Genomic DNA, 21,187 nt, shown 5'->3' with positions numbered 1-21,187 from the left:
TCTTTAGTTTTTAATATAGCTGTATTCTGAACTCCACATTGTACGGGGGGAGTGGATTTTCCATGGTACCTGGACATCAGCCAGCAGCAAGGTCTCTTAAAAGAAAGGGACTCTTCAAACAGCTGAGCGTTTGACATAAATCCATTGTGTTCTGACAGTTTTCTTATTTGGTAGCTCTTAATCGCAATGGTTCCAGACACGGTGCATTTGTGGGGTTTATTTTAGTAACAGGATGTTGGCTACATTTCAGAATATGGACATCCATATCTAGAGAAAGCCCTGGGTAGTCATCCTCCTGGCAAGCTGCAGGAAAAGCGCCTAATTCTGCTCTGCAGATGATGCAAGCCAACTGCAATCCTTCTCCCCTCAGCTGCTTCCTTCTGGATTCACATCAGCATCACTGGGGCTGCCGAAACCAGCTCCAACAGGGCGGCCATCTGCCTGCTCCAGATGGTTTGTAGCTGGTCACACATTAACTCCTTTAAACAGGTCTGTGTTAAGGTGTCAGCCTTCCAAAACACTGCCCCAAATTCACTGAAAGTCTAAAATGACTGAGTTCAACGATCTTATACTCTGAAGGAATTTGACCCTTCAAATTCTTCTAGCTGGTGTCGCAATACTGTTAATATCTTGATTGCTGAAGGCAGCTCCGTGTGAGGCCTGCGGTACCTTTGACCCTTCCCATCCCTCTGGGAGTGCCAGCAGATGAGCCCCATCGAATCTGACCGGGCAGCTGGCAGGGTCCTTGTGCGTGTCACAGAGAGTGAAGGAGCAAAGGTGCCAGCATCCAGCACCAGTGCAGGGCTCAGCCTGCAAGTTTGCACCGACCTACATCCCTCTCCACAGTCACAGGCTGGTCTGAGAGCGGGGAGGCAGAAGCAGAGCCAGGGCTGATGCACCAGTGACAGAGGAGACCTCAGGGCACATCAGACCGGGTCATGTTCTGCTGCTTCTCGGCAAGATTAGGATCCATATGTCACCCACAGAAACACAAAAACAGCTCTTCTGAAAGCAAATAGAGTTGATTTCAAACAGCAGCAGCAAAACACAAGAGGGGTTTCAATCGCAACCCTTCTATGTGTATTTTGTTGTCCAGTACCTGGCTCCTAGGAGGTAATGTTTCTCCCCTATGCCTGAAGAGATAGGGCTTATTATTTTCAAAGTCTTTTTTCCCAGGTTTCTGCCTGCTTCTCTTCCTCCTCTTTGCCAGCCCAGGATATTGATCTCATCAGGGTCACAAGTAAACTTCAAAGGGACTCACACTTGTGCTGTGTGCTGAGGACCATGAATGGCACCATCTGAGCCTTATCATTTCTCCTCCTGCCTCCACATGAGATAATGGCACTGCAGGAACCCTCTGGCCATCACTGGCCACAGCAGTCACACAACAGCCAGGACACACATTGTTCTCTGCTAACTACTTCTAGTTCTTCATAGCTGCCACTGCAGCACCATCCTGCAGGCAGCACATGCACTCAACTGCCTGCTGCTCTTGCCCAGGGGAGGAAAGCATCATCCCCAGCTCACCAGGCCCTGCACAAAGCCATGCCATTTGAAGCAAACACCAGTGACCCTTGCTGCTTTTCACCTAGCACGAGACTGCAGTGACACCTTCTCTTTCCTTTCTCCAGTCCATTTTCCACCCTCAGAAGATGTGGCGGAGATGTGCACACTATCTGCCTTAACATCAGCATTAAAATCTCTATTTAGTCTCTTTCCAGTGGTGCTAAGCAGTCCTACGTGCAGGTGAGAGCCCTGAGCACCCAGAACGAGAAAGGCCTCGAGTCTCTGAAACATTAATGTAGCAATCTGACTTGAATTGTCTGTGTCTGAAAGCATTGGCCCAGGACATTTCCATTCTGCAAGTCCATTTGTTCCTCTCCTTTTCCCCCACTGGAGAGGAGCAAAGTGTTAACCTGAGCTCAGCCTGCACCCGCTGCAAAGCACATCAGGGTGGCCTGAGCCACGCCGGGTGGGTCACGATGATGTGAACACCACCGAAGGGAGAAGAAACTGTTCCAAAATTAAAATATGTTCACACTGAACTTCACCTTGTTCTTTCCTCATTTGTGAAAAGGTTTTGGTGATCTGTGAATAAAATCCTCTGGCTACACCAAAACATGCGTTTCTTCAAGAACTTCAGGTAAGTTTTTGAAAGTTGCTCTTTTCCCCCTTAAGTACCACCAAATCAGGAGGAAGCTCAAGCCGAGGCTGCTGCAGCAGCAAGCACTGTTTTGTCCCTAGATACCCTGGTTTCATTATGGCACATGAAATCAGAGTGGCTGTGACTCACTACCAGTGCACAGTACTTCACGATGTCACATTATACCTGAGGTAGCAAGAGGGTAAGTGGAATATTAACAACACTTTACATTTCTAGGTGGTGACACCACAGCTATAAGGTACCAGGGGAGCATTTATACTGAACAACCAAGCCCTGCTTTCCATTGCAACTTTCCATGCATTAGAAATAGGTTTGATTACAGCTTCTTGGTTACAAGAAGCTGCACTTAGGTGGAATTTCACTCAAGTTACAACCTGCATTCCACCCAAACCAAATCTTCTTGCCAGATGCCGGACAAATATGGACACCCCAGCTGAGAGATGGGGCCCAGCAGCCCCCCTTCAAATCTTCCCACCCTGCCAGCCACACCTCAGCACTTGGTGCCAGCCTGCTGGGTGGCAATCCCTGGTTCAGGGGGGATCCCCAGGTCACCCTGCTCATGGGGTGCTGGTGAGTGGATGGAGGAGAGGAGAAAGCTTCCCAGAGCAAGCTGCCCCCCCCCCCCATTATCGAAATGCTGATGACAGAGGAGACATCCCCTGGGTCCTGCAGGACGTGCCTTTGACAGGCCCCTGTGTTAGGGGACTCAGCCCACAGCCAGCACATGGAGGGTCCTAAGCCATCACCCCATGAGGAGGTCCACAGCCTCTAACCACCACCTGGAATAGGGGTCTCCGGTGAGCCCCTGGTCCCTAATCAACGTGTGGGATCCTCAGGGGTTCCCCATCCCGTAGCCAATGAGTAGAAGGGATTTAGATGCCAGTTACGAAACAGGGGGGTACCCTCATTACCAAAACCAAACCCCGATTTCCTCACCAACACACATGGGGGGTGTCCCATCCCCTCCAAAACCCACGGTGGGCCCTGGCTCTGGCCAGCACGTGGGGGGGATCCTCAGCTCCTGCCTCCCCCACGGGGAGTCTCCGACTCGCAGCCCGAGCACGGAGATGGGGGTCCTACCGCTTGGTCGGCGGAGGGTGCGCAAGCCCTAAAACTGGTGCACGGCGAGGACCGGGCCGTGCCGGGCCGTGCCGAGCCGGCCCGCACCGCCACAGCGGGCAGCCCCGCGGCCCCGGGGGCGGGGAGGGCGGCCCCGGGCCGGGCCCATAAGGCGGGCGGCGGCGGCGTGCGGCCGTAGCAGCGTGGCCCGGGCCATGGCGGCAGCGCGGTGGCTGCGGAGCGCCCGGCGCCTCCTGCCCGCGCGGGCGGCACGGCGAGAGAGCTGCGAGCTGGCCCGGCTGGCGGTGCCCGTGGTGAGAGCCGGGGGCGGGGACACGGTGGGACGGGGACGGGCCCGGAGCGGCGCCAGCGCGGGGGTGAACGGGCCGCGGTGCTGGGGCGAGGGGCAGTGGATCGCCCGCGGCGCTCAGGCACCCCCCAGCCCGGCAGCGGTGCCCCGGTCAGCCTGGGCTGAGCCAGAGACCTCGGGGCCGGCGAGGTGAGCCCTGCCTGGCTGCTGCTTCAGCCCCCGGCACGGCTTCCGCGGCCCGGTCCCTACCGCCCCCAGCCCATGCCCGCTGCTGAAGGGATTCAAACGCCACTATTCATTTCCTTAACTGTCATCTAAGTGCTGCTGCTTCGCCACAGGGATTCCTGGTGCTGTTCCAGCACGGTCCGCCTGGCAGCGGGGGGCTATAGAACAGCGGTGGACTTGGGAGGAGGGAAAGCTGTTAAATATCTTCCCTGTGAAGCCAGGGTGCAGCCCCGGCACTGCCATTGCCCCTCGGTGACAGCAGGTCCACTTTGCTTGATGCCAGCTCCATGGCCAGACTCTGGTGCTGCAGAGGTACCCAAATGGTCCTGAAGTCCACCAACGGACTGCCATTTGGAAGGACATGCATCCTTTGGCAGTCTGGGATAGATGGTGCAGCACTGACCACATTTTGGCAGTGTGCACCACAGCCGCGGTCTAAATCCATTGCACGTGAAGTTTGTGTTGCTTTGAATCTTCTACTCTACCTTGTAAATAAGTACCAACTGTGAACTTCTCAGAGAGGTCCTCCCTGACATCACAGCACTGACTTTGCTGTGATCAGGCAGCAGAGGAAGTACAGATGGGTTTCAGTTTCTGTGGCTGAACACATCAGTACTAGCTCAGTTCCCTCAACCATTCCCCTGTGGCACAGCCTGCTTCTCTGTGTGCACAGATAACCTCAAAACCAAACCTACAGCTGCCATTAGTTAATGATCGTTTCACATCACCCCTTGTGCTGGAACAACAGGATGTATGGACCCCTCCCACGGGGATTATTCACAGCAGCAGGTCAAACATGCCCGGGCCTGGCAGGAGGGCCGAGAGGAGAAGGTTTTGTTTCTGTTCTTCTTCTGACCCCCCATAGGGAGCTGGTTCTCTACCAGTGCTGGGCTTCCTGGCTTGTCAGCTGCTGGTGGAAAGGAGTGGGAGCAGACCCTGGGCGTGGTCTCCAGCTGTGCCCACCCCTCAGTGGGGTATAAACATCTCTAACTCCTACCATCTGGTTCTAGCTGTGCCATGACTCTGGCTTTGGATGCCTGTAGAGGGGCCGTCCTCTTGCCAAGGGAAATGAGGTCTGGAGTGCAAATCCCTACTACAGCATCGTTAAGCCTTGCTGTAAGCTCCTGCGTAAGGAACAAGCAGGGCTGGACTTGGTTGTCTTTCCAGGAGGAGAGGACATTGCAGTTTGGGAGGAGGAGTTTTTCCACAGATGCACAGAAGAGTGGAAAAAGCATTGGCAATTTTTTATTTCCCTCGCTTGTGCATCCTTCATCCTGGAAAAGAGTATTCTACTGAGGCTGTTAAGCCCCACAATAACAAGGTCATCTGGCAGATTGGCTGTTGTAGCACCAAAAATACCACAGGGGCAGGTAGAGGTCTGCTTTGAAAGACAAAATCCACTGACAGTTCTAGAGTGGCTCCTCTACCTCAGCAGTGCTCGTGTGAGCAGGGACAGGACAGCAGAGCCTATGAACAGTTAGCAAACCTGTCTGTTCACAGTCTGACTCCTGGGGCAGGGGTGGTGCTCTCAAGTGCTAATGGGCTCTCATCTCACCCCCTCTCCTTTTTCCTCCCATCCTAGTTTGTCGCCCAGTTGCTGGGGTTCCTGATCAGTGTGGTCAGCTCCATCTTCTGTGGCCACCTGGGGAAAGCCGAGCCTGGTATGCTGTGACACTTGGCTGTGTCAGTACGTATTACTCTGTTTCCCCTCTGGTTTCAAACATGAATTATGTGTCACTGTAACAGGGAGGGGAAAAAAAAAAACAAACCAAAAACAAAAAACAAAAAACAAAACCTTCAAAACCTGTAGGAATGGTATGTGAGGACCCTGAGCACAGGCAGGAATGGAATGGGAGCAGGGGTGCCTGTGCCCACTGTAAGGGAGCAAGGGGCTGGATCCTGTGACCAGCTCTCTGGACCTACCAGACCTAGGTGTGCACATGTGGCTAGGAAGCAGCACTGTTTGTGACCCTTTTGATATTCATCCCTTGCTAGAGGATTCTTTTCCACACTACAAGGGAGAAAGACTATTTGGGTTAAAAGAACGTGTTATTCTGGAAACTCACAAAAACTCGTTAGCAGAACTGTGTCCTTCACCCAGTTGGGAGGGACTTGGTGCTTTGGACCAGGTCCCCTGTCACCCTCCCTTGCATCCCAAGTCCTTTATCTCTCCTCAGGTTATCAACGTGACCGGCATCTCCATCGGTTCTGGTTTAGCCTCAGCATGTGACACGCTGATGTCCCAGTCAGCAGCAGCTCCCTCTTTCTTTTGTGCTGGTGGGGTTTGATTGGTGGTGTCTCACCTCCTGTGCCAGTTGTGATCTGGGCACAAAGGGGAGGGATGGCAGCTTCCAGACAGCATGAGGGCTACAGATACACTGGCTGGAGCCTGCTCCCTCCCTGCAGCTCCCCCAAGGAGCCCTGAGTCATCCCTGGGTAGCAAAAGGATGTGCAATCCACCTGAGAGCCAGTTACACCCAACCAGCATAGTGGCATTAGCCACTGCAGGGGCATGGAAATGCATTTAATCAGCCCATTGCTGCCCTGTGGTCCTGAGCATGTGCCCAGACCCTTTGGTTCCCTGTAACACTCACCTTGGTTCCTCACTCCCACTCAGACATATGGTGGCAGAATCGAAGCAGGTGGGCACCATTCTTGCAGCGGGGATCCTCATCCTTGCTGCTGTGCTGCTTCCCTTGCTGGGCGCTCTTCATCAACACTGAGCGGATCCTCCTGCTCATCCGACAGGACCCCGAGGTCTCCAGGTCAGCAATGAGATAAAGCCCTTCTGGATCAGGCATTAGGCTGGGTTGCCATGCAGTGCTGAAATCAGGGCTCTGTGGAGCTTGAGTGCAACACTGCTTGGCTTGGTTCTTGCTTTGCTCTGTTATTAACCAAGGAAACACCTGTCTTTCCAGGTTAACTCAGGTCTACGTGATGATCTTTATTCCAGCACTTCCTGTAAGTTGCTGCTAAAGCTGTTAGAAGCTCTGCATCCCTCAGTGACATTAGGGGAAGGGAGGGAGGGTCTTTGCTGTGTGGATGACAGAGTGGCATAGTGAGGGTTTTGCAATGTGCCCCTTGATCTTGGGCTTTAGCAGATGTGTGTTGGCCAGCAGCTGCTGGACCAGCAAACATTCAGTCTTTCATCTTGCTGTGCAAAGGCTTTTACTGCAGGCCACGTCTCTGCACAACACATAACCAGTAATGGACATTGGAACCAGGGGCTCCAGGGCCCACTCTTAGCTCTGAGATAAAGCCTGCAGCTTGCTGTTCACACACACTCATAGCTGCTGGGCTCCTGGCTCCTCTAAGACAGGAGCAGTACCCCTAGGGAATAAGGGTCTGTAGGTTAATCCTTTCCTCCAAGGCTTCCAGGTGCTCTCATGCTGACAAGGAAGCACAGGAGATTGTCCATTTAGAGAATGATCTCTCTTCCCAGTGGGAATGGGAGGTGCCTTTTGCTACTCCTGGCTTTGGGTGCCATGCTTCAACCAGACCACAGGAGCAAGGTGCTGGGCAGCGTGGGGAGCTGAGGGAAGGACCCATCTGTGCATGCTAAATGGTAGCTGGCAGTTGAACCATAGTGTGGTGGTGCTGATGAAATTAATCTTGACTTTTGCAGGCAGCGTTTCTGTACCAGCTGCAGACAAGATATTTATTAAATCAGGTATGGTATAACTAGCCAGACTCTAGAATATGCATAAAATTTGCGACCTAAATTCATCAGGGGAGAGCTGAGCTGAGGAATGTGTGATGCACAGTCCCCAGCCAGACCTGCAGGGCAGGGATTGCTCATGGGAACCACCCTTGGTTTGCTCCATTTCCCCATTGCTACCTCCCAACTCTGCATTTTGATTGCACCAGCTCTTGAGCCCTGCAGCTCCCTTCTGCATGCCCTAACACAATCCAGCTTTACCTGAAACAGGAGCTGCCTTCTTGGTTTCTCCTTGGGCGCTGCTGTAGGTCTCCCCTGTGTTTGCTGGATGGGGCTTGGGCAGTGCTGGGACAGTAAACTCCAAAGTTCCTCCTTGCCTTCCAGGCCATCATTTTGCCTCAGGTGCTGACTGGGATTGCAGCCAACCTGCTCAATGTGGCCATGAACGCTTTCTTCCTGTATGCGCTGAAGCTGGGCATGGTTGTAAGTGTTGAGCAGAGGCTGGTGACAGCCTCTCCCTGGGTGCAAGGGTTTGCTACAGTCTGGGAAGTGTCCTGGGTGCCCAGTTCTGCACCCTCTGACCTGCCTGTCTCTCTCCCCAGGGGCTCTGCCTGGGCTAACACTGTTTCTCAGTACACCCAGGCCATTCTCCTCTTCCTTTATGTGTGGCGGAAGAAGATCCACGTGGAGACCTGGGGAGGTACTGTTCATAGCTTAATCCTTCAAAGCACCAGTATCTGGCCCTGAGGATTTGGCACTGTCACCAGCAACTAACGAAGGGATTACCATCCCCTCATGGCAGGAAGATGCTGTAGCTATGTCCTCAAGGCCTTTACTGTAGCTCCAAGTACATTCTTGTTGGTCATTATGTCTCAGCATGATACAGCAGCAAGACTAGGGTGATGTCCTGTGAGCTGCGGGGGTGATTGTCCTCAGAGAGTGTCCAGAAGAGCATATGGTTCTCATTTGGTGGAGGAGAGGGAGAACATGCATTCATTTTGCTTCACCTCCTCATTGCAGGTTGGACCAAGGACTGTCTCCTGGACTGGGGTTCCTTTATCTGGCTGGCAGTGCCCAGCATGCTCATGCTATGTATTGAATGGTGGACCTTTGAGATTGGAAGCTTCTTGGCAGGTGAGTCCAAATCCTCTTTTTTCCTCTAGTTCACCAGGTCATCTTCCAGCCACGCCTGCTCTGGTGGCTGCCTCTTGAGTGTGTCCTGCCAGCAGCCTCCTCACATGCAGGGTTGGTTCTGCGGGATGCTGCATCTGTTAGATGGGAACCCTGCAGTCACTGCCTTCTTGTCACCAAAGGAGGAGTTGAATTCTGACCCAGTGAAGGAAATGCCGAATCTTTCCAGGTCTGCTCAGTGTGGTGGAGCTGGGTGCACAGTCTGTCATCTATGAGCTCTCCTCTGCAGCATACATGGTAAGGGCTGTGTGTATAGAAGATCAGCCTGGAGAAAGCCCCCAAACTATGGTCTTGCAGATCAAGGGCTGGGAGGGTAAATGGGAGTCGGTACCCAGGCAGGTGGTGACTCTCAGGCCTGCAGATGGAAATCCCTTTGCTGCAGCAATGCCCATTTGCCCCATATTCTCTACTGAGGAAGAGGACAATTGCTGCAGGTTCTGTTGCCACTCACCTCCTCCTTGTCTCCTGCTTCTCAGGTGCCTCTGGGATTCAGCGTGGCTGCAAGCGTCAGAGTGGGCAATGCCTTGGGATCAGGGGATGTGGTGCAAGGCCAAGACCTCCTGCATCACTGCCCTGCTGTGTGCAGGTCAGCCTAGGTCCTGCAGAGTGGAATAAAGTGCAATTATCAGGGCAGATGGTTCAGTTTCCCTCTCTCAGGGGCTGGGGACTCCCCTATGACTCAGACCTACTTGTCTGGACACTGTTTGGGGAAGGTGAAACCCTGCTTCTCTATTCTGTTAGAAGCCTGGTACAAAGGCTTTGATAGTTAAAAATGCAATTTAGATTTGTGTCCTCCACCTCCAGAAAACAGAGGGAGCATCTGGGGAGAAAGCGAGGAAAACAGACTTGTCCTCTACTGTAGTGTCACTTGGAGGTCAGCCAAGCCCAGTCCCCATCACATGAAGTCCCTGAGGTCTGGGTCAGGAGCAGGACCTGCTGCCCTCGAGGCAAGCAATTTGACTATTTCTTTTTCTTTCAGAAGTTTTTGCTGTGGTGGTTGCAACGTTACTGGGAACCCTGAAGGACGTGGTGGGATACATCTTCACCAATGACAAGTGGGTTAACAGCTTTCTTTTGAGTATTATTACCTTCTTTGAGGGTGTGATTTATATCAAGGGTCTGCTCAGAAGCTGCTGACAGACAGAGTTCATAAACCCCCATCTGGCAAACATGTTCCCCAAAGGTTCCTCCCCACTGGGCAGCACAGATGTTTCTGGCACTGGGACACTACCATTGTGGCACCCAAGCTGAACACATCCCCTTAAGTCTCATGGGCTGGGATCAGGCATTGCAGCTGGCTGAGGGAGATGTGTCAGAACCAGAGTCCCTTGGGGCCAGTCTGTGCTCTTTTCCCTGATCAGTACGTGCATCTTCCCAACAGGGAGATCGTTATCTTGGTGTCCAAAGTGGTGATCATCTTTGCTCCGTTCCACTTGTTTGATGCAGCAGCAGTGAGTATTCCAGCACGTGGAGCAATTCCTCTCTGTAGGTTGGGGTGCAATGGAGAGTGCAAAGCTGCCTTTAGCTCATTCTTGATCTGTTAAAATGAGACAGAGAAGCAAGCTGATAACTGTCAAAGCAGCTGTTTGCATTATCTGTAGCACCTCAGTATCCCCTGTGCTTGTGGTTGCCCTTTGGCATTGCTGCAAACAACCCAGTTCTTTCTCCCTCTTTTCCCCTGGCAAGGCTTTAGCTTTTTACTAGCTTGTCAGAGCAACACGAGTGGGAAGCTGGATCTTGAGAGATATCAGGTACTCCCAGCATAAGGGCAGTACTCTTACAACTGGTAGATGGTAATTTCATCCTGTTTCCTCCTGTCATGTCCCTGGGAGAGGGACCCAGGCAGCACGGAAGGCACTATGGGGTCTGCTGGTATGCCTCACTGTCTGCAGACAGCTCCACATCTCATGCCTGGAACAAGAGGAGTGCTGCACCATGTGCCCTGTGATGTGGCTTTGGTCCCTCTTGGCTTTGCAGGACAGTGCTGTGGGTTCCCTTATTCACAGGGCCATGCCATACCCCTGTGGTGGTACCTTCCAGGGCACATGTTGTCCAGTGTATTGATTCCTCTGCCTGCTTTCCTTAGGCGACGTGTGGCGGCGTGCTGCGGGGCACGGGGAAGCAGAAGCTGGGTGCTATTGCCAACGCCATCGGCTATTACGCCGTGGGCCTGCCCATCGGCATCTCACTGATGTTTGCAGCTAAGATGGGGGTGATAGGTATGTGTGTCCTCCCTCCATTTGGCAGTGGATGAGCTGCGAGCACTGCTTCTGCTGAGCCAAATCCTGTGCCTTGAGCTCAGCCCGTGTGCTTGGATCTTTCTTTGGATCAGTGGGGCTGGATTGCACACTGAAGTGTTTACCTGAGACAGCCTCTGAGTAGCCTCCATCAAATCAGGGCTGAGATATCCCAGTAAATCCAAGCTTGCTTCCAGCATAGGAACACCCCATTTCATATCACTGCCCCTCAGGGCAGCTTTCCCATCCAGACTGGGTTAGTCTGATTCCACTGAAGACTTTGGGCATTTTGGCAGTGGCTGCCAAAAGCAGGCTTTCCTCAGGCCTTTCCTGAAGTAACTTTCCATTGCTGCAGGTCTGTGGGTGGGAATGATCATCTGCATCTCTTTGCAAGCCCTTTCCTTCTCCACTTTTGTCATGCGCATGGATTGGAAGAAAGCTGCAGAAGAGGTGAGACTTGTGCTTCTCTCTGGTAACTCTTGAAAGGTTTTAGGTGAGTTCCTGTGCCAGTACAATGCCACAGCCCTCTGGGAGGAAGCAAAAGTGAAATGGGATCTGTCCCTCTCCTGTAGCGGAGGAGCGATTTGGTGCTGATCATGCTTGCTTTGGGGGAGTGGAGGAAAGAGGTTTGCTTGGCTGGGCAGGAGATCCTTGCTCTGAGAAGAGCAACTCTTTGTGTGCTTTTAGGCTCAAGTCCGAGCTGGACTGAAAAAACAACTGGAAGATGTGAACTCAAATGGCACAGCTGCTAACAAAACATCTGCTGTGGGTATGTAACGGGGCCTGACAACAGGGAGGGAGCCCAAATCTCCACCCAGGCTCTTCTTTCCTTCACAGGCATGGCAGTGTGTCTGTCCTGCAAGCCCAGGATGCCTGGTGCTGGTCCCAGGCCAGTGGCACTTCCCTTGTACTTTGTAATGAGGTACAAGACACCCTGTTACCCACTGTTTACCACTCTGGCTGCTCCAGGGGAAGAGGCCTGGTTGCCAGCCACGTTTGCTGTGTCATGTTCCAGTGTCCCTGAGCCTTGGGAAAGGACTGTCCCCTAATGCTTGTGCAGCATCAGACTGGAATGCCCTGACTTTGCAGCTCAAGCTTCCCTACAACACTCACCTTTCTGTTACACAGACCACATCTCCATTGACACAGATGCTGTGGACACTGTAGTCCTGCCTCAGAGCATCATCGAAGGTGAGAGGCAGCCTGAACACCAGCTCATCACGCAGGAGGAGCCTGCTGCTGTCCCTGCTCCTCCTGAGGTGGTATGGAGGGCTGTGATCATCCGCCGCATGCTAGCTGCCGCCGTTGCTGTCGCTGTCCTGCTGGTGGGCATCCTGGTCCGGCTCCTGACCAGCAATGCATAGAACCAGGGAAACTGGGAAGCTGTGCACAGAGTAGGAGGGCATGTGATGATGTCCCAGGAGAATGGTGCAGGGGGAGGAATTCCTTGTAAAGAGTCACTTTGCGCAGTTTCTGGTTAACTCACAATGTTTTATCCCACATGCAGAGTTCTTAAAGGGGGTGAGGATGCAGCACCTGCGAAGAAAGTGCTTGAGAGCTGGTCCCTCTCCTGCACTGCACTGCACTGGAATGTCACTTGTAACAGGCAGGAATGTATCCTGGGGCTGTCTGGGGAAGGCAACAAGGACTTTGTGCTGCTATCCTGTTTCCTGCTCCCTGGGGCCATTTGTCCATGTCACTTGCTAATGGCAGAGGCTCTTGCTGCCTGTAGCAGCTTTCCTCATGCACCAGTTTGTGCCAGTATCTCGGCATGGCAGAGCCCACTTGTTGCAGCAGTACAGAGCAAGGACCACGTTGTTGGAACATGGTTGTCTGCTCTGATTGCTGCTGGGGCGTTGGGTGCTGGCTGCTGGCCCTGCTCTCCCTGCTGTGTGGCAGGCACAGGGCCTAAAGCAACTCTTCTTTGCACTTTTGTAAGGTGGGATTTTGATACAATAAAGTTTTCTGAGTAAACATTGGGCTGTTAATGTGGTGTGAGCATGACCTCGGCCATTGGCATGACTGAGCTGTTAGAGGAGTGCCTGGTCTGTGCAGTATGATGGGCTTACACAGGACATAGCCTCAGCCTCCTGACCCTGCAGTTTGGGGCTGGCTCTGGGTACAAAAGCAGGGTTTGTGCACCTTGAATGCTCCCATCAGCTGCATGGAAGAGGGTGCTGTGGTGCACTACCCTATAGAACCATAAAGGAACTGCTATATGTCTTAATGCAACCACCACAGCACTGTCTGCCCATCCCTGCCCTCACCACCGAGCCCCTTGGAATGTGTCCCAGTGTCTTACCTGCAGCTGTATGGCACATGCTCAGCCATTGGAGATAAATCCCATGTGTAGCTGGTGCACAGCACATCCCTGCCGCCCCACAACAGTCCTGGAACATGGTGCTGGGTGCCTGGAATGAAAAGACATAATAAAGACTGGCATAAAGGAGCTTGAAACAGCCATCAACCCTGAACTCAGATGGGGGAAAAGGATGTGGCAGACTCTGCCCTGCTCAGAATCCCCGTACTTTTGGGATAGGAGCTGGGAAGAGGAGGAAGCTGCCTTGCTCAACCCAGTGCACTGGAGCCCAGCTCAGCAGGGTCTGCCCCACAGCAGCAGCTCCCCCCCGCCTCCCCTGTCCCGGGACAAGGCAGGACACTATATTTGGCTGGGGAATGGTGCCAGGGAAACTCGACGCTGCTGTGCGAGGCCGAGAGCTGGAGCCAACAGGGTGGCTTGTCTTGGCCACCGCCATGCTGCGGTGAGAGGCGCCGAGCGCACAGCCGCCCCACCACTGCCAGCACCAGCTCACGGGACACCAGACACAGACCCACAAATCCTCCAGTGCTGCTGGAAGAGGACGACAACCCTCCAGTGCACTGGCCAGAGGAGCCACAGCAAAGCAGACGACAGGTAGGAGGGTTCTTGGGTGCGATTTGGGATGGCTCAGCCCTTGCGCTGGCTCAGGGTGGGCAGCAAGTGCGTTGTCCCGTGTCCAGGCTCTTCTGCACTGCCCGCACAGTGCATGGGACCTTTACCAGCTCCTCAGCTCCGTGTCCTGCCCTGACCCACTGCCGGCACTTCCCATGGCCACCCCGCTGCTGGCAGCATGCGGTCAGCCCACCTGGCCCCGGCTGAAGTTCACCCACTGTGGTTACACATTGCTCACAGTGGCTGGGTGGTTTTAACAGAGCGCGGAGGAAGAAGAGGGTTATTTCACTCCTGTGGCAGAACAGCAGCATGAAGCAGGTGAACCTCACCGAGGAGAACAGCTTCAGAGAGGCCATGGCCACTGGCCAGCATGATCCTACACCAGGCAGCGGTGGGAAAAAACGACACTGGTTTCGGCGCCTCATTCCGGATAGCTTCTGGGAGGACACAAAGAAGCTGCTGGTGCTGGCGGGGCCACTGGTAAGGACCCCGGGAGGAGCAGACTCCCCCCAGCACAGCCACCCCGGCTCATCTCCACCTCTGACCTTCACCTCTCCTCTTCCCTGCGCTTAGATCCTGATCCAGCTGCTGATCTTCCTCATACACCTCGTCAGCTCCATATTCTGTGGCCACTTGGGCAAGGTCGAGCTGGCCTCCGTCACACTGGCCATCGCTGTAAGCATCTGCCCCGGCACCGGGCACCAGCTCCCACTCACTGACACTGGGACGGGATACGGGAACAGAGGCAGACAAGGACGGAGGAGATTTCAGACTCCTACTTTTCCTTTTAGTCCCTCTTCCTACCTCAGAGTCTCAAATGCTCACATTGGCTTTTTGTTTTTTTAACTCCTGTTTCCAGGTTATAAATGTTACTGCCATCTCTGTAGGTTACGGTTTGTCTTCGGCATGTGACACCTTGATATCACAGGTGGGTAAGAGATGCTGGCACTTGTCCTGGAGACACGGGGTTGTCCAGCATCGGCTGATGCTGCCCAGGCACTGCACAGAGCCCCAGCTGTACATGTGGGTTGGGGAAGCCTGTTCCTATAACAGAGAGCTCTGTGCTTACCTTGACATACCAAATACTTCTTGGGCAGTCTGTGGTGGTCAGGGTCCAATGGGGTCCCTGTCCCACTCGCACCGGAGTGCTGCCAGTGCAGCAGAGTTCATTGTCATCCTCTCTCCTTGCAGACCTATGGCAGCAAGAACCTGCTGCGTGTGGGGGTGATCCTGCAGCGTGCCACCCTCATCCTGCTGCTCTGCTGCTTCCCCTGCTGTGCCATCCTCATCAACATCGAACAGTTCCTGCTCCTCATCCGCCAGGACCCTGAGGTCTCCAGGTCGGGTGGTCCCATGGCCCCGGCACCATGGCCTCATCCCTCCCCAGCACAGTGGGGCTGCAGGAGGGTGGCTATGGCCATGGCCCCACATTAACCAAGCCTCTGGTGTCCCCCAGGTTAACCCAGCACTACGTGACAGCATTTGTCCCTGCTCTCCCGGTGAGTCCCTGTGGGCACCCTGGATGCTGGTCACACATGGGGACTGGGCATCCTGCTCCTATTTTCTACTGCAGCAGTACAGCCCCTGCTCAGTGCTGGCCTCATCTCATCCAACAATTTCCTTTTCAGGCGGTTTTTCTTTATAACCTGGAGACAAGATACCTGCAGAACCAGGTAGGTCCTGCAGCCCTCAGACGCAGCACTCAGGACTCCCTTCAACCATGCACCCAGGGTTGTCATGTTTGCCATTCCCAATGGCAGGGCAGTGTTTGTCCCCACCACCACCCAGGCTCCCCTGAGCAGCTCTAACCCTGGAGATCACCCCGTCTCACGTCCGGTTATACCCACCTGCCTGATGGACCTCCCTTCATACTTCCCCATGTCAGGGATTTACCTCCAGCACACTTGTTTTCCAAGCAGGCAACATCATCAGAAGTTTATTTTTTGGCTTGGGAAAGCTGCTGAGCGTGGGGCTGGTGGAGACCTTTGCTCCTCTCCTGAAGCTTTTGTGAAGGCACCGTAGCCCTCATCTCCTCTTTGCAGATGATCATGTGGCCGCTGGTGCTGAGCGGGGTCATTGGCAACATCGTCAATGTGATTGCAAACTGCATCTTCCTCTATGTGTTCCACTTGGGCATCACGTGAGTAGCGCCCGCATCCCACAGAGGGGACAACACGGCCGCTGGCAATGGCCATGAGACTTCTCAGGGACATCAGCACCACTATGCACAACCAAACATCTGGCACTCACCGGGGAGGTTCTGCTCTGGCACCCTGAGGCCAGGGAGGCGTGAGCAGGATGACAACAACCCTTCTCATTTCCTCTGCAGGGGCTCAGCCTGGGCCAACACCGTGGCTCAATATTCACAAGCCATTTTCTTGTTCCTGTATATTATAGGCAGGAAACTCCATGTGAAGACCTGGGGAGGTAAGAGCAGCTCCTCCAGTTCCTGCTTTACACAGAGTTCATGAATGTTCTGTCGCTTCTAACCAGTGAATTCTGTTAGTGCTGACAGTGAAATATTAACCTCAGCCCGGTTCACCCCGGTAACACGGTGCTGCTCTGGTGGCAGCACGTCACGTGTGAACGTTGGCAGAGGCATGCTGGGCAGAGAACGTTCATTCTGGGGAAATGAAACTTTCTGCTGAGGCTTTGTAGGGTTCAAACTGGATGAGCACAGACGTAAGCATGAGGTTGTCCTTGGACACTCTGCTCCGGGAGGGATGAGCTGAGGGTTGTACCGCTCTGTGGCCCACAGGATGGTGTCAGCAGAGCACATATGTGCATGCTGTACTGCTAGAGGTCCTATGGAGCTGAGGAGCATTGCCCTGGTGGCTCTGCAAACAGGAATGGCATCTGCAGCTGCCTCAGTTGTTCTCAAGGATGTAACACATGGACAGTCTGGTCATCCATTCAGCGATGTTTCTCCTCTCTGCAGGCTGGTCCAGCGAGTGCCTGCTGGAGTGGGACAGCTTCACCTCCCTGGCCATCCCCAGCATGCTCATGATGTGCATTGAGTGGTGGACCTACGAAATCGGGAGCTTCTTGATAGGTCAGTGGAGAAGGGGAGCTGCAGGGATGTGGACAGGCTGTGACAGAGCAGCATCTGCTGCAGCTCTTCCCTGGGCACCCACATCCAGCGCTGACCTTCTCCTCTCCCCCAGGTTTGCTGAGTGTCATAGAGCTCTCTGCCCAGTCCATCATCTATGAAGTGTCCGTTGTTGCTTTCATGGTAAGGACTGGGGGTTCTTATTCCAGACCACGCTCCATAGTGACTGTCCTGAGAGGGACACCCAGCAAAAACCAGCTCCAGCAAATCTCAGTCTTCCCCCTTTGCGCTTAAGCCTCTCCCCATCCTGCTTATCCCTCCTATGGAGACATTTTAAATCAAACCCTGAACTCTGTCCCCCTCTCTGCCAAGTGGTCATTCCACTGTCACTGTGATGGCCCCATTACCTGGATGCACGTGCAAGTCTCAGCCCTGTGGTTTCAGATCCCCCTGGGGCTCGCCACGGCCGCCAGTGTGCAGGTGGGGAACGCGCTGGGTGCCGGCGACATCGAGACCGCCAAGAGGTCCTCCTCCACCAGCCTGGTCTGCACAGGTCAGGCCGACAGCAGGATGGGAAGCCTTTGCCAGGGCTCCTTCTAGACACAGCAGGAGCGTTTGCAGTCCTCTGTGTCCTCTTCTCCCCCTGCTCTCTCCTTTTGGCTGGCTCCACAGCACTTTGCTCTGTTTTTCAGGGGCGTTTTGCATAGCCGTGGGGGCCATTTTAGCCACCACGAAGGATGTGCTGGGATACATCTTCACTCAGGACAAGTGAGTGCCTCTGACTCCCATCCTTGGTGTGTGGAGGTCAATTCCCCAAAGCCATTGTTGTTTCTTCTCTGTCCCCAGGGAGATTGTTGCCTTGGTGGCCTGGGTCATGCCTGTCTACGTTGTCTTCCACTTGTTTGAAGCCACGTGTGTAAGTCCCTAGGGATGCTGCTATTTTCAATAGGGGACCTCAGTGCTGAGCAGCAGAATCCCAGGTTGGTTGGTTGAGGGTCCCTCAGGCTGTGGGTAGCACCAGCACAAGCACCAGGATTGCATTGCTCCTGGGGTCAGTCACCCATCAGAAAACACTGAGGGCATAAAAAGATGATGATCACAGGACTGAGCAGGGACGTGGAAATCATGGGGCAGAGACATGGAAGTCATGGGGCAGAGGCAGGGAGCTGGTTCACCAACCCCCAGGCAGCGGCAGAGCCCCAAATTGGGCCAAGGTGACTCTCCCAGCCCTGGCTCCAGCCCCTGTCCCTGTCCCTGTCAGGGTGCCTGCAGCGGGGTGCTCAGAGGCATAGGCAAGCAGAAATTCGGTGCCATCCTCAACGCCGTGGGCTACTATGGTGTGGGGCTACCCCTGGGAGCCGTGCTGCTCTTCGTGGCCAGGATCGGCGTCATAGGTACCAACCCCAAGGCATGCAGCTCTGCATGGCCCCAAATCCCACTAGCAGCTCCCCCCAGCTCCACTGATGGATCACCACGACCCTCTTCTGCCTCGCTGGGGACTGGGCACACTGGGGTGGACTGGGATGGCCCCTGCAAGTACTGAGAGCTTTTAATGGCACTGGGAAAAAGCAGCTGCTGCCAGGCAGCCCCACAGCAGCACCCATGGCCACCCCATCCCCGTGTCCCTGCTGACCTCAGTGACATCCATTCTTGACTCGCTGTCCTGAGATGGACTCTTGGTTGGGGTTGCTCTGGCAGTGGCACCCAGCTGACACCAGCGTACCCTCACAGGCCTGTGGCTCAGCATGCTCGTCTGTGTCTCCATCCTCTGTACCTGCTTCATCGTCTACATCTTCCGCATGGACTGGAGGAAGGCAGCCGAGGAGGTAACCTGTGCACCCACAGCATCATGCCCTGCTGGCAGGAAGGTCCTCAGTGCCTTGGCTGGGATCGCAGTGGGATGAGACAGCATCATGGGTTTGATTCTGTGGGATAGAGCTGCCCATGGCTGTCATCCAGTGTCCCCAGCAAAACGCAGTGCTCTGTGACCATGTCTCTGTATTCAGCTCCCTCCCACACTCAACAGCCTCCTTCTCTCTGCACCTTGTGCCACTCTTGGTTTGGGACATGAAGCACAAAGCAGACAGGGTGATCCAAGCTACCTCAGCCCTGCAGCCCTGAGCATCACCTTGTGCCCCAGCCAGCACTTCTCATTTCAGGCATCTTTCAGCTACACAGTGTCATTTCCAGCCAGATGAACCCCATGAGAGGTGACGTGTTGGCTTTGCTTGGTGGGGATTTCTGCACCACTGGCTAAACCCAGTGTTCTCTCCCCCAGGCTCAGCGCCGCGCAGGAGTGATCCAGCCACCAATGGAGGAGCCAAACCCAGCCCCTGAACTCTCCTGCAAGGGAGTTCCCTCTGGTGTGGGGCCAGCCCCAGTGTCCCACACTTACCCCCCTGCCACAGTGGTGCAGGGGTGTGTAGGTATGGCCAGGGGCTAGGCACAGTGGGATGGGGGAGCTGGGCACTGTGTGCAGTGGTGGGTTTGGGTCCAGGAAGCATCCCCACGGATTCACATAAGCCAGGAATAAGCCCACAAAACGAGGGTGCCCTCCATTACTGGAAAAATACTAATTACAAGGGTGGGCTTGGGAGAGTGACGGAGTTGGGTGGGGGGAACACTGTGGGCAGGTCTTACATTGCAGACATAAGGTCCCACCGAAGCTTCATCGAGGGCTGGAGACCTCCATGCTCTCTGCTGTTTGTAACATGCTTTAGGACCTCAGACAAAACCCGTCTCAAGAAACCCCTCAATGCCCCATTCTCCTTGCAGCGGGAGTGGATGCACAGAATGGTGTCATACTCACGGGTATCACCAGGATGGACGGACTGACGTACCGGCTGGAGCCCCAGGGATCCAACCCTGCCACATCCCCTCCGGCCACCGCCACCATCACCAAGGCACTGATCATCCGGCGCGGGCTGGCAGTGGCCTCAGCCATCGCAGTGCTTGCACTTGGCATTGTCATAAAGCTGACAACCAGCAAACACTGACTCGCACCAGGGCCTCTGGGGACTTTGCTCTGGGAGGGGGTGAAAGCCCCTCCTGAGGGATGGACTTACAAAGCTCAGACTGGCCAGCAAGAGAATCAAGCACATGCCTGTCCCATGGGAGCCAAAGGGGCCCTGTCAGCATTCAGCAGCATCCACTCAGCCATTGCTCAAGGAACAGGCCCTGCAGCTGCTCCAGCACCTAAAACACTGCTCCCGGCTGCCTGATGCACACCGAGCATGTGGGTAACCCGCTCCAGCTCCAGCCATCACCTGCCAAGTGGAGCCGAGCACAGCCCGGCTCCCACTGCTGCTCCATGACATGCCAAATAAAGAACAAACCCAGCTGCATCGGGCTGGCTCCTTTGGGCACAGGCTGAGGGCAGGACTTGGGCTGGAGCACGGAAACATCCGATGCTGGGGGCTGCAACCCCTGGGGGAGCCTGGGGGATATGGGTCTTGTCCTGCTATAGATGGCCTTCACTATAAACCAACAGTTTTATTCAGCAAGGCTCAAGATGAGCTTTCAGTTACAAGTTTGGAGGTAAAAGACTACCAGTAAACCTGACTAGGGGATACCCTTAAACCTACCAGCCACCCTCTGCTTGCAGGGATGCTCCTGTGGAGCCAGAACACGGACAGGACTATGGGCTCAGTGGGCAGCCAGCTGGAAGCAGAGCCTGGAGCCAGCCTGCCTCCATCTACCCTGTCACTGCAAGGCCCTTTTGTGGCTTCGCAGAAACATGACAAAATCATAGAATCGTAGAATCATTAGGGTTGGAAAGGACCCTAAAGCCTATCCAGTTCCAACCCCCTGCCACAATCAGGGACACCTTCCACTAGACCATGTCACCCAAGGCCCCGTCCAACCTAGCCTTGAACACTGCCAGGGATGGGGCAGCCACAGCTTCTCTGGGCACCCTGTGCCAGCGCCTCAGCACCCTCACAGGGAGGAACTTCTTCTGTATATCTAACATGAATCTTCCCTGTTTCAGTTTGAACCCATCACCCCTTGTCCTATCACTACAGACCCTGATGAAGAGTCCCACCCTGGCATCCTCGTAGGCCCCCTTCAGATACTGGAAGCTGCTCTGAGGTCTCCACGCAGCTTCTCTTCTCCAGGCCGAACAGCCCCAATTTTCTCAGCCTCTCTTTGTATGGGAGGTGCTCCAACACCCTAAATACTGGAGGAATTTCATCCTGCTTCCGGGGAGCAGTCTTTCAGTTTTCAGTCATGATGGGTTCTGCCTGCAGCCGCTGCCTAACCAAACCAGACACCCAGGCTCCATTGCCACCATTAAAATCTGCCCTTCCCTCCCCACATCCACAGCTGCACGACACAGCCCGATCCTGACCCAGAAAGCAGGTG

General features: G+C 54.5%; 2 protein-coding genes across 2 annotated transcripts; both read left to right on the top strand.

Annotated features, from left to right (window-relative positions):
- The first annotated feature begins 3,438 nt into the window (after window positions 1-3,438).
- On the top strand, window positions 3,439-12,821 carry LOC115602104 (multidrug and toxin extrusion protein 2-like). The gene is given in 18 exon segments (XM_030472886.1): window positions 3,439-3,537; window positions 5,341-5,445; window positions 5,936-6,029; window positions 6,390-6,433; window positions 6,435-6,523; window positions 6,677-6,719; window positions 7,384-7,428; window positions 7,801-8,116; window positions 8,437-8,550; window positions 8,777-8,844; window positions 9,084-9,155; window positions 9,157-9,193; window positions 9,587-9,662; window positions 9,989-10,058; window positions 10,694-10,826; window positions 11,200-11,294; window positions 11,532-11,613; window positions 11,973-12,821. Coding segments are annotated over 18 exon segments (1,818 nt in total). The 3' UTR covers window positions 12,209-12,821.
- Window positions 12,822-14,100: 1,279 nt separating this feature from the next.
- Window positions 14,101-20,169, top strand: LOC115602005 (multidrug and toxin extrusion protein 1-like). Its single transcript, XM_030472688.1, has 17 exons — window positions 14,101-14,256; window positions 14,350-14,451; window positions 14,636-14,704; window positions 14,968-15,116; window positions 15,233-15,275; window positions 15,405-15,449; window positions 15,819-15,916; window positions 16,106-16,203; window positions 16,715-16,828; window positions 16,941-17,008; window positions 17,270-17,378; window positions 17,518-17,593; window positions 17,672-17,741; window positions 18,087-18,219; window positions 18,557-18,651; window positions 19,104-19,251; window positions 19,601-20,169. Exons 1-17 carry the CDS (start codon window positions 14,131-14,133, stop codon window positions 19,819-19,821), a joined length of 1,764 nt encoding a protein of 587 aa, XP_030328548.1. The 5' UTR covers window positions 14,101-14,130; the 3' UTR covers window positions 19,822-20,169.
- The last annotated feature ends 1,018 nt before the right edge of the window (window positions 20,170-21,187 follow it).

Source organism: Strigops habroptila, assembly GCF_004027225.2.
Source record: "Strigops habroptila isolate Jane chromosome 13 unlocalized genomic scaffold, bStrHab1.2.pri S16, whole genome shotgun sequence".
Lineage (NCBI taxonomy): Eukaryota > Metazoa > Chordata > Aves > Psittaciformes > Psittacidae > Strigops > Strigops habroptila.
The sequence above is the reverse complement of the archived record's forward strand: the minus strand, read 5'-3'. Positions and strand labels throughout refer to the sequence as shown.

Bases quoted from the DNA above. Each gene is read 5' to 3' on its own strand.
- LOC115602005 (XM_030472688.1), top strand. From the start codon at position 14,131: ATGGCCACTGGCCAGCATGATCCTACACCAGGCAGCGGTGGGAAAAAA. The intron at 14,257-14,349 runs GTAAGGACCCCG...CCCTGCGCTTAG, and splicing joins TGGTGCTGGCGGGGCCACTG to ATCCTGATCCAGCTGCTGAT. The intron at 16,829-16,940 runs GTCAGTGGAGAA...CCTCTCCCCCAG, and splicing joins AATCGGGAGCTTCTTGATAG to GTTTGCTGAGTGTCATAGAG.